At 45.1% G+C, this 12,996-nt stretch overlaps 1 protein-coding gene across 5 annotated transcripts in view; it reads left to right on the top strand.

The window, feature by feature from the left end:
- The first annotated feature begins 3,939 nt into the window (after positions 1-3,939).
- The window catches only part of LOC135908105 (uncharacterized), a 126,598-nt gene continuing 117,541 nt past the window's right edge, over positions 3,940-12,996 (top strand). For 2 of the 5 annotated variants that reach the window (XM_065439863.1, XM_065439856.1), the window contains exons 1-2: positions 3,940-3,989; positions 6,353-6,442. In XM_065439863.1, the coding sequence (XP_065295935.1) occupies positions 3,980-3,989; positions 6,353-6,442 (100 nt within the window). In that variant the 5' untranslated portion in view covers positions 3,940-3,979. Of the gene's footprint in view, positions 3,990-6,352; positions 6,443-12,996 lie in introns of those variants that run through there. The other 3 variants (XM_070539540.1, XM_070539539.1, XM_065439860.1) reach the window with 2 other exon arrangements.

The raw sequence follows: 12,996 nt of genomic DNA, 5'->3' as shown, positions 1-12,996 counted from the left end.
ATTTACTGGTGGATGCAGAGACATTCGAAGATGTTCTGAGCATCTATGAACGATCGAAGGCTATTATGCGAGATGCAGGCATGAGTGTCAGAAAATGGAAGACCGATAACCAGCAACTGCAGAACATTTTAGACCACCAGGAGGAGCAAGTTGAAGGTATATCAAGGGAATCAACTGCAGTTTTGGGAATGCAATGGAATACCGAAACTGATTACTTTAAATTTTCTTCCAAATTTATAGCCCAATACTTAGCCTCTGCTAAGTATTAGGCTTCTTCCCGAATTTCCGACCCTCTTGGTATTCTCTCGCCTTTCACCATCACTGCGAAGCTTTTGTTTCAACGACTGTGGATTTTAGGCCAGTCTTGGGATGACCAGTCACAAGAGGAGATCAAGACGACGTGGACAGCATGGTGGGCAGACGCAATCCAGCTTGGCTTCATCAACATTCCGTGCTGCCTGACAGATTGGCTATATGGAGCGGTCGAGAAGGCAGAGCTACATATTGTCACGTGGTGGTGACGTTGAAGAACACAGTAGCAATACTGTAAAGGACAAAACTAACTTTTCTTGGGCGAACCTGTGCCCATAAAAACAGGCTACACTTATAACACAACGATAGCGGCGAACACGGTCGGCGATCGTCGAAAATCTGATCAGTGGGTCCAGCGCGTCGGCTTTTATACAGCAGTCCTCGAATGTTCCACACTAATTGTTGGGACCCGCATGCCTTCCACAAAGTTCTACACCATTCGCGTTACGCGGTGAAATCAGATAACACAATGTTCGGCGACGACAGACAGCGGATAGAAGCATCGACAACTTTCCAGAAACTTCGGATACATGCAGGTGCGTCCCGCGCTGTGCGATAAGGTTTGTTAGGTGGCGAAACGTAGTCGCCCGATAAATATAAGTACACGTGTCAATATAATCGTCGAGGCCAGCCTGAAGGCTTATGGAGCATGTGCCTATTTGAGAACAGTTGATGACGGTGGAAATACAGCTACATCACTAATAGCATCGAAGTCTCGAGTAGCACCTACCAAGAATTTAACACTGCCGAAGCTTGAGCTTATGGCTGCAGTAGTAGGAACCAGATTATTAAAATAGACCCGCTCATCGTGGATTCAACGCATTTTCCCTACGTCATGTGGACAGACTCAGCGATAACGCTGAGCTGGATGCGGGCTGACCGTAAGAAGTGGGGTCAGTTTGTGAAGCACAGAGTGACTGAAATCGCAGCAATTGCTGACCCACTGCTATGGCGTTACTGTCCCGGAGAAGACAACCCGTCAGATTTATTGACTAGGGGCGTATGTTTAGAGATTCCGCGTACATGTCACAGCTAGTGGAGGGGACCTGAATGGTTATCCCAGGCAAGATTAACCTGGCCTACAGACTCGCACATGAGCACGCCGATCTACGAAGAGTCAAAATGTGACACGCAACATGTACTTCAAGCGCCGAGAATGGTGCACACCCTGATTGAATTAAGGAAGTTTGGCAACCTACAGAAGCTCCTGGGCGTCACCGCCTGGGTAGTGCGATTTGTGGATCGATGTCGTCGTATTCAAGCGTCGCTCGGTGGAACTATTTCGAGAGAGGAGCTAAGCAAGGCTGAAGTGTTCTGGATCAGTCGTGTCCAGCTCACAGTATACAAGAATGACATTGAACACCTTCGGCTTAGAGACACTGTCTAGAAACACCCGTACTGCGCGATACTCACCCTTACCTTGATCACAACGGGCAGCTTCGACTTGGTGGCCGACTTGAAGGAATGAACGCTGCGTATGAAAAAAAACACTCAGTTAGTCTTCCGCAAACGCATCCATTCACAGCCTTAGTTGTTATTGAGGCCCACTGCAGAGTTTTACATGGCGGTGTGGCAAACACTATGGTGCAGATTCGACAGCGTTACTGGGTTATACATGCTCGACAAGAAGTTGAACGGATCATCAATTCTTGCTTTCTCTGCAAAAAATACAACGGCAAACCTGTAAAGGTGCAATTATAAGGTGCGATTTGCGCCAGTGAATGAAGACAGGCCTCTCACACCACGGCCGTTTGAAGTTGTGGGATTAGACATTGCAGGCCCACTATATGTAAAGCAACATGAGACTGGTGGAGTTACATACAAAGCTTATATTCTGTTGTTCACATGTGCCACAATGTGAGCTGTACACCTTGAATTGACGAGTGGAATCTCTACAAGCACCTTCTTACCAGCGTTTCGTAGGTTTTTGGCTCGTATAGGAGTACCCGTAACTCTTTACTCCGATAATGCTGTCGCATTTAAGAGAACATCGCGAGACCAATGGGATATTTGGAACACCATGAAGAGCTCTCCCTTTGCATCTTTGCTCTTGACGCATCGCATATAATGGAAATTCATTAGGCCACGTGCGCTTTGGTGGGGCTTCTGCTGGGAGAGTCTTATCCGATCAGTCAAGTCATTTTTACGCAAAGTGCTGGGAAAGAGCAAGCTCAACAGCGAACAAACTGAGACTGTACTGCTGTATCAATTCAAGACCCCTAACCTATACGTATACGGAGGCTAGAGAGCCCTCTTCACTATGCCCTGCTCATTTGCTGGTCGGGAGCTCATTTCTTGCCTCTCCAGAGCGAACCAACAGCGGCGACGAAGCTCGAAGTGCACAGGCTACGCGACGTGATCTCAGCAAGAAGTTGCGATACCACCAGAAGCTCGTGGACCACCTGTGGATCCGGTGGAAAAAAGAATACTTCCTCGAGCTGCGAGCACTTCACCTCTACTCATCGCATCCAAGTAGCAGTCTACAAGTAGAATATGTAGTACTCATCGAAGAACCTAACATCTCTAGAGGTATTTGGCCACTGGGACGAGTCGTGGACATCTTCCCTGGTCAAGATGGAATAATGCGAGCCTGCAATGTGAAAGTTCAAGATGGCATGCTTATAAGCAGGCCAGTGCAGAAATTGTACAAGGTTGAATTGGACAACGCTACTGGGTGGGGGGGGGGGCTGTATGTAGAACAAGACGAATAAATGGAGCAGGCGGGCACTGCGAAGAGAAGTTGGAAAAATTAGTGGCTTTTTGTCTGGTTTCTTCGCGTCTCGTTAGTTTTATACAGATGCTACATATTTTGGTACTTTCAAAACCAAGATATACGTTCTTTATGACGGCCACATGTGCGGTTAGATTTAGTAAACTGATGATGTTGCTGATTCATTCTTTTTCGCACGAAGCCGTTATTAAGGCTGCTGTTGTTTCCTATCAAGCATGTGGCTGCGACCCACTATGAGGGATTGACGTAGACATGGATGGTTTATTGCAGTTTATAATGAGGAATAACTTGCGGAATCGCTAAGAACGTAGCACTGTAGAACGTCACATTGTTTGTTAAAATAAAATCAGTAAAAGCAGATCGAATGAATAATCAATAATTCAAAGGTAGACAAAAAAGACAATATACAGTATCAGGAGGGCATTCGGCTGGATTATAGAAGACATTTTTGGAGAGTGGAACAAATGCCCCGGTGGCTGAATCGCGGAGGACCCCAACGGGAAGAATATTCTGTTCTGCTAAGCCTAGACCAAGTTTTCTTAGTGGTGTTTGCAATATAAGTTTCTTGCTGCAGTAAACTTACGACAAGATAAAAAGGGCTGCCTTTCCCATTTGGTATTAAAGACTTTATTTCTCTGATTTGGTCTGCATGCCAATGCAAAGCACCTAATTTGTAAGTTCGCGAAGTAGGCTCTGAGTGGCTAATAAAACAATGATTATGACATTTTTGGCAAGGCACTCTTCAAATATGAATAGACGAACTTAATTCAGCAATACCAACCCAAGTCTTGGCTAAAGCCGCAGTGGAATTGAGTCACGTGCTCAGAGCACCACAACAACAAAGAAGCTTCGTTCATCCTCTGCGTCATCCCCCTCAGTGGGTTCGTGCCATTCTCTGAGGCTTCATCATCATCATCGTCAGCACCAGTTCTGATAATGGAACCAGGTAGGCCTACAATTTTCTTATTTCTACTACGGACGTCAGGGTTTCTTTCTTTATTTGTTTTTTACTCGGTGAAAGCAAGTTACGCTTCTCTATTGTCAGCATTAAGATGCTGTCACCTTCGGTACGCGAGAGCCTGCTGCTAAGCTTGTCTTTTTTCGCAGAAACATCCAAAGCGAAGCCCCACACATGTTGGTCTTGACTTCCCACGTTTTAAACGCAGATAAATATATTCTTTGACCAACAAGACTGCAGTCAGTAAATATTTCTTAGAAAATTGGCTGCTTTCTGCATATAATATACATGTGAACGCCTGTTAATAAAGTCTTCGTTTTAAAACCGAACGAGACATAGAGGCTGTTCCTTTTTTTAGACCAGACACATTTCTAGAACAATGGTTTGAGTTTAGTGAGCGTGGCGGTTTTACCGCATACGTTATTTTGCGAGGTGGACTCGTACCTTACCATGAGTGTCACCATGAGTGTCGGAACACTAATGAAGAAAAAATTGCGCATAAAGTTCTTTACGTGAACCTTCGCGGCAGCTGTTTCACTGGCAGCTAGGAGGCAGTCATGTTTTAGTACACCATTTTTTAAAACTTTCAAACTGTAATCATGAAATTTCAGCATTCAGGCAATAACGAAACCGAGTCCGCTGTAAGCGTAGAAACGGCTGCCCCGCTATCATATTAGACGGAAACGCTCCGCGACGATAAGCGTGATGATGATTAAAACTGAACCTCATGGTCACTGCTGATGCTGATGGTCACTGCTCATGATGCTGAGAGAGAGAGAGACAAGAAGGAAAGGCAGTGAGGTTAACCAAGGTCACGCCCAAATGGCCGGCTGACATGTGGGGAAGGGAAAACAGGGAAATAAAGATAAGAAGGTAGAAGGAGATTCATCAGGATGTACACAATGAATGTTCAACCACGAGTACACACGGCGCGTTTAGCCTAGCTTTATTCTGCCGGTACGAATTCTGTCAGTATTTACCTCAAATTTTAATAAGTACTTAAATTAATACGTCTTGGTAACTAGCGTTGTGATATTCGCGTTATAAGCGCTAAGGTATATCAAACTCACCGAAGAACTCATCTGCAAAAATGACATCTTTGCTACGCTGATTCTGTTTTTATTAAGCATCTGTGGGGTCTAAAGAAAACCATTTACTGAGTTATTAATTCATTACGATAGATTTTGTTTACATGTAAAGAAGTATTGAAGAGTGCAACCAAAAATGAGGAAATTCACGTGCGCGTGTACATCCCGCACCCTCACAAACTTCAAATGCTTCTGAAAGCGTGAACACGAGAGTGACGACGTGGAAGAAATGAGCTAATGTCTTCGTTGTGAAAAGAGAAAAAATTACCTAAAAATATTAGGTACTGGTGCACTAGGATTATCGCCATGTCGGCTATGCAACTCGTGTTCCTCATTTCGACAGTAAAGAAAAGAGGATTACGATTGTGCTTTTCAAGGAAGACCTGCGGCTAAGTTTTTTGTGCGCAAAGAATTTACCGAAAATATTGCGTGCACGTGTCCCAACAAGCAACTTTTAAACGATTTTATTTTTCTTGCTGGCATTTCCCAGTCTAACGTTTAACAAAGCTTGTGCCTTGGCCGAATAAGAACCATTGCCGGCAGGAAACCTCTAGATGCCCTCCTTGTTGAGTTAAACTGTAAAAAGACATTGTGTAGATCCGGTGTAAAGAGAATTATCCCAATGTTTTACATACCACGGTCGTTATTAATTCAGCAATTCTGATGTGCACTCTGTCATCAAGAACATTTGCAAGAACTTGTAGAACCATTATTTCTAGCCGTGCAGACATCTGTGTAAAAAGAATGAAATTTTTTTCGAGCTCAATAGTGCAATATTTATTTGTGTATTGGTTTGGTAATATATTCAAAGCTTAAACATTCATAAACTTATCAAGCACGCAAACAAAGACTAAGTTTGCTGCATCTGCATCATCTTTTCTATGCGTGGTACTCCTCGTTGCGTAATTGATGCTTCGGACGATGCAGGGCTAGAAACAAATATATTTCAACTACTACAGCCCCTACTCTCGCCACTTGAACTATCCCTCCTCTCCCTACTCTTATAACGCGCACATTGTATCATTTGTTTGCTTACGAACAAATTAGCTCTAGAAAAGCTACTGGTTGATGGAGTCCGGTCAGTTGTGAACTAACGTTCCCTGAACAGGTCAGTTCATGTTTTGATTGGGTCAGCAGGAGGCTAACATTAATGTAGTATTTGTTTACAAATGTCAAATTGGCAGTTTCCTTATTTTGTAACATTTCGCTAGGAAGGTATTCTTCTGCTGTTTTTATAATTTTTTCCTTCTTTTTTTTCTGCAGAAGAACCAGATTCCTACTATTCTTCCGAGTACACGGAAGATGCCGAGGACACGGACACTGGTCCTTCTTTGTGCACCTCAGATGAGAGCCGTAAGTTTTATCAAGTTATGAAGGCGCAATGTCTTGACTCCCAATTGTCGTTTAAGTTATTGATCCGTAGCTTCATGGCGTTCTAATGCTCGCGAGCCAGAAGAAGACGAATCTCAGTTTCATAATTGGGTGGCCTTCATGCCACTTCCGCCATTCTGCGGGCCTATCACATTTCCTTGGCAAAAATGCAGAGGATATGGCGTATTTATTCGTTATATCATTCATAGAAGTAGATGTATTATGACACGTAGCGTTTAAAATATTTGGCATCAGATACACCGGTTCGGCGTAAGATGATGTGGATCGGTATTACCTTTAAAATGGACTTAATTATATACTATTTGAGTAGAGAAAACATGCTTATTTATCAAAATAGAGGAAGCGTTGATTAATATGCCACACCCACATTCAAAGAGGGACAAGCTCGGTGCACTTTTAGGTGCAGATAATGCCCCTCTATTTATTATTTCGAATCTTGTCATTGAGCATGGTATAGTGGTTATCAGTGTTTAATGCTGTCCCCGAAGCTACTCGCGCAATACATCATCATCATCAGCCTATTTGCGCCCACTGCAGGGCAAAGGCACCTCCCATACTTCTCCAACTACCCCGGTCATGTACTAATTGGGGCCATGTTGTCCCTGCAAACTTCTTAATCTCAACCGCCCACCTAACTTTCTGTCGCCCCCTGCTACACTTCCCTTCCCTTAGAATCAGTGCGTAACGCTCAATGACCATCAGTTATCTTGAATCTTAAAACTCATTGTGCGCAACAAACAGGGACGAAGAATACAAGATACACAAGGACGAGCGCTTTCTAACAACTGGTTTTATTTTTGAAGAACCACCTGCATATAGTCTGGCTTCAGTTATCTTCCGTCGTCAATACATGTCCTGCCCATGCCCATTTCTTTTTCTTGATTTCAACTAAGATGTCATTAAGTCGCGTTTGTTCCCTCACCCAATCTGCTCATTTCTTATCCCTTAACGTTACACCCATCATTCTTCTTTCCATAGCTCGTTGCGCCGTCGTCAATTTAAGTAGAACCCTTTTCGTAAGCCTCCAGGTTTCTGCCGCGTACGTAAGTACTGGTAAGACACAGCTGTTATACACTTTTCTCTTGAGGGATAATGGCAACCTGCTGTTCATGATCTCAGAATGCCCGCCAAACGCACCCCAAGCCATTCTTATTCTCCTGATTATTTCAGTCTCATGAAACGGGTCAGCGGTCACCATCTGTCCTAAGTAGATGTATTCCCTTACCATTTTCAGTGTCTCACTACTATCGTAAACCGTTGTTCCCTTCCCAGACTGTTAAACATTACTTTAGTTTTCTGCAGATTAATTTTTAGACCCACCCTTCTGCTTTGCCTCTCCAGATCAGTAAGCATGCATTGCAATTGGTCCTCTGAGTTACTAAGCAAAGCAATATCATCTGCGAATCTCATGTTACTAAGGTATTTTCCATTAATACTTATCCCCAATTCTTCGCAATCCAGGTCTCTGAATACCTCCTGTAAACACGCTGTGAATAGCATTGGAGAGATCGTATCTGCCTGCCTGACGCGTGTCTTTATTAGGATTTTGTTGCTTTCCTTATGGAGGACTACGGTGGCTGTGGAATCACTGTGGATATCTTTCAGTGATTTTTACATACGGCTCGTCTGCACCCTGATTCCGTAATGCATCCATGACTGCTGAGGTTTTGACTGAATCAAACGCTTTCTCGTAATCAATGAAAGCTATATGTAAGGGGTGGTGATATCCTGCACATTTCTCTATCACCTGATTGATAGGGTGAATATGGTCTATTGTTGAGCAGCCTTTATGGAATCCTGCCTGGTCCTTTCGTTGACAGAAGTCTAAGGTGTTCCTGATTCAATTTGCGATTACCTTAGTAAATACTGTGTAGGCAACGGACAGTAAGCTGATTGGTCAATAATTTTTCAAATCTTTGACGTCTCCTATCTTATGGATTAGAATTATGTTAGCATTCTTCCGAGATTCCGGTACGCTCGAAGTCATGAGGCAATGCGTATACAGGGTGGCCAGTTTTTCTAGAACAGTCTGCCCACCATCCTTCGACAAATCTGCTGTTACCAGATCCTCCCCAGCTGCCTTCCCCTTTTGCAGAACTCCCTAAGGCTTTCCTTACTTTTTACGACGTTACTTCTGGGAGTTCAATTTGCTTCAGAATATCGTCTCTTCCATTGTCATCGTGGGCGCCACTGGTACTGTATAAATCTCTATAGAACGCCTCAGCGACTTCAAGTATCTCATCCATATTACCAATAATATTGGTGACTTTGTCTCCTAACGCATACATCTGGTTCTTGCCTTTTCTTAGTTTCTTCTGTATTGCTTTTAGGCTTCCTCCTTTCCTGAGAGCATGTTCAATTCTATCCATATTATACTTCCTTATGTCAGCTGTCTTACACTTGCTGGTTAACTTGGAAAGTTCTGCCAGTTCTAGCTGTAGGGTTATTGGCTTTCAATAATTGGCGTTTCTTGATCAGATCTTTCGTCTCCGGTGATAGCTTACTGGCATCCTGCCTAACGGGGTTACCACTGACTTCTATTGCACCCTCCTTAATGATTTCATAAGGTGGTAATTCATATCTTCAATATTAAGGTCCTCTTCCTGAGTTAAAGCCGAATACCTGTTCTGTAGCTTGATTCGCAATTCCTCTATTTTCGCTCTTACCGCTAACTCATTGATCGGCTTCTTATGTACCAGTTTCTTCCGTTTCCTCCTCAAGTCTAGCCTAATTCGAGTTCTTATCATCCTACGGTCACTTCAGCGCACCTTGCCGAGCACGTCCACATCTTGTGTGATGCCAGGGTTAGCGCAGAGTATAAAGTCTATTTCATTTCTAGTCTTGCCATTCGAGCTCCTCCACGTCCACTTTCGGCTATCCCGCTTGCGGAAGAAGGTATTCATTATTCGCACATTAATCGGTTTTGCAAACTCTACTAATACCTCTCCCCTGCTTTTCCTAGTGCCTATGCCTTATTCCCTGACTGACTTGTCTCCAGCCTGCTTCTTGCCTACCTTGGCATTGATGTAGCCCATGAGTGTAGTGTATTTTGTTTTGAATTTACCTATCGCCGATTCCGCGTCTTCATAGAAGCTTTCGACTTCCTGGTAATCATGACTGGATATAGGGGAGTAGACCTGTATGTCCTTCAATTGCTACCTCTTATTATGTTTCACAACACGACCTGCCCCCTCTCGTTAAGGCTATAGAATTCCTGTATGTTACCAGTGACATTCTTAGTCAGGAATTCGACTCCTAGTTGTCGCCTCTCCACTAAGCCCCGGTAGCGCAGGACGTGCCCGCTTTCTAGGACTGTATATATGCTTCATTTGTCCTCCTAAGTTCATTGAGCCGAAATACACTATGTAGGTAGACTCAAACTTGGCAGTTAAGGACCGTGCCTTTATTTCAATAATGTTGCACCTTGCTCCAGGGGACGGAACGGTAACAGCGTTTGTAAGTATAGAAAACCTTTATATGAAATCATCATACGCTTTCCTTCGCAATGTGCCGTACCTAAACACAGCGAAGAAAACGATGAATTTTATGAACTGATCGACGACGGTGGCGTGACAATGATGGCATGACTAATGTCGGATGATGAGGCTAGACTGTCGACGATGGAAAAACTGCGAAGGCATGAAGACGACGGTGTGACACCGAATTCAAGACGACGGTGTGTATAGACGATACTGTGATGACGACGGCATGACGAGTATATGGGAAGAATGTAAATATGAAGAATGTATGACGGCTACGGCCTGACGATGACTCTAATAAAAGGCCTGTATGGCGATGATGGTTTGTCTACCACGGCATGCTGAGAGTTGGATGATGATGAGGGGGTGGTGATGACGGAATGACCATCATGGCATGCCGGCAGCGGTGTAGTAACGCATCCATGATAGCAACTTCCATAGGACTATAGGCAGTGATATCGATGGCAAGACAGCAATAGCAATATTATCATTGAATAAGGATGGCATATATAGGATAGATTTGATAAGATGTTTATTAACGGTGCGTTCCCTCAAGGAGGCTACGAGTAGAAAGGGCAAGAAAGTGTGAGGCACTGTGTCGAAAGACACCAGCGAACAGCAATGCGATCAGAGCGAGCTGAGCGTTGGCGATGCTGCCGAATCGAGGCGCGCCTTCTTCACAATCAGCTCGCGCAGAAACAGGGCTATATTGGCGGCCTGACAGATTGGAGGCAAGGGGTTATGGTAGGGCTTGACACGCGCCATGTAAACGAGGTCACGTCAACTCCAGCGCTTTCCGTCTGGTGCAGAAAGTAGCTCAAGGAGAAAATTTACTGGCACGTTCGCTCCACGATGCGGTACAGCCCTTCGCATTTTGGCACGTGTTCAAACGAAAGCCGAGGAATTTGGCTAGGAACAGCCAGCTATGAAAGAAACACTAGGGCATAGGTGCGATTTGCAAGTGAGTCGGCGTGGCTTTCTTACTGGTGCTGTTGTTCTTGTGATGTAAAGGTACGCGCGAGCTGGCAGCACTCTTCGGCTTTTTGAGAAGCTTTGTACACATCTGAGCACTTAGAAGTGCCATGACGGGATGGAACGAGAGTGTCAATGCCATGCGACAGCTCGTGTCCATACAGAAGGAACAAAGGTGAAAATCTTGTAACAGCTTGTACCATGGTGTTGTATGCGAACGTGAAAAAAGAACACAATCTCAGTTACCATGATCAGATACACATACATCAGGAGCATATCACTGGAGTGCGGCTAAACTGTTCGGTCAGCCGATTAGTCTGCAGGTGGTATGCCGTATTCGTACGATGCGCACTGTGGTGTTCCGAAAGCAGAGCTTCGACGACTTTGGAGAGGAAGGCGCGACCTCTATCACTAAAGAGTTCCATAGGTGTCCCATGTCGAAAGACGACGCGATGTAGGACGAAAGAGGGTGCATGACGCTGTGCGGCATTTGGTAAAGTATCAGTTCCGTCGTAGCGTGCCAAATGGCCCACAGCAACTATGACCCATCGATTCTCTTCTGGTGTCATTGGAAGCAGGCCGTAGACGTCAATGACGACGTGGTCGGAGGGATTTGCAGGGAAGGGAAAGGGCCTGCTTCGACGTCAATAGCGCAAAGGTGGTGATTTGCGCCGTTGACAGTGAGGACAGGCCTGAACTAGCTTTCGTACAAAAGTGCACATTCCGCGCCCATAAGCGATCGCGATATGTTCGTATCTCTTAAATATTCCAGTGCTGCCACATTGCGGGTCGTCGGGAAAGGGGTACAGATTTGTGGTCTTAAGCTGCGGGAATCACCAGCAGACGTCTACGGCCTTCGGGAGCGTAGTTTCGTCATTGGAGCAGGCGATCACGAATGGTGAACTGAACAGCTTGACGTTGGAAGGATCGAGATGATCCAGAGAAATAGGCGAAAAGAGAAACGATCAACATTTCACGGCTTTGTTCGGTGCCACTTAAGTCGAGGTTGAACAAGGGGATGACGTGTTGCGTTCATTCGTTCCACAGGCCGAGTGTGGAGCTAGAGGTGAACGGGACATGACGTCTACATCAGATTGATTACGTAGGCAACGTAAAACAACGTGTGAATATCGTACTACTGGATTCGGAGTGCCCAGCGTACTGAGCGGCCAGGTGCATCTTTCAACGTGGCGAGCCAACAAAGCACATAGTAATTAATTACTATGTCGAATGGGTGGCCATGCAAATATGGGTGGTACTTGCCAAGCCAATAATACAACCAAGCACTCTTTTTTCAGTAAGGTCGTAATTGACTGATAATTCATTCAGCATGTGACTCGCATATGCGACGACGTATTCAGCGAAGCCGGGCTTGCCTTGTGTTAAGCGAGGCCAAGACCGAACGCGCTGGCGTCCATATGTACTCAAGTTGTAACTGTCGGGTTGAAATGGCGACGAATGGTGACAGTATAGTGGTAAGAGGACTGCAGAGCGCAGCAAACGCGAAGTCACATGTAGCCGACCAGGAGGAAAGGTCTGCGCCACCGCGTGGGAGCTCGGTCAAGGGCGACATGATGGAGGCAAAATTGTGAACAAAGCGGCGGAAATATGAGCATAGTCCCAGAAAACGGCACAATTCTGTAATGTTCGTAGGTTCGTGAACTCAGCTACTCCTCGAGGTTTTGCATGTTTGCGCAGGAAGGGGTGCTTGGACGTGGTATGGCCTGAGATTTTCCGCTTCCGCGCGGCAAAGCGGCACTTCGGCACTTTTTCGGGTTGAGTTGCAGGCCAGCGTTGCTGACACACCTCAAAACATTTTTAAGGTGAAGCAAGTCGGTAGGAAAATCAGGCGAGAAAACACCGACATTGTCGAGGTAACATGGAGAAATATACCACTTCGTGGCACGCAGCGCATTGTCCACGAGTCCTTTAAACATGGCAGGTGCATGCGTTGCAAAATCCAAAGGGCATCACCATGAATTCATATAGGCCGTTATGTTTGATAAATGCAGTTTCTTGGCCATGATCTTCGGCCAACGTGGGCTGCCAGTAGCCGGAAGGCAA

This window comes from Dermacentor albipictus, chromosome 5 (genome assembly GCF_038994185.2).
Source record: "Dermacentor albipictus isolate Rhodes 1998 colony chromosome 5, USDA_Dalb.pri_finalv2, whole genome shotgun sequence".
In the NCBI taxonomy this organism is placed as follows: domain Eukaryota; kingdom Metazoa; phylum Arthropoda; class Arachnida; order Ixodida; family Ixodidae; genus Dermacentor; species Dermacentor albipictus.
This window is presented reverse-complemented; position numbering and strand designations above follow the sequence as displayed.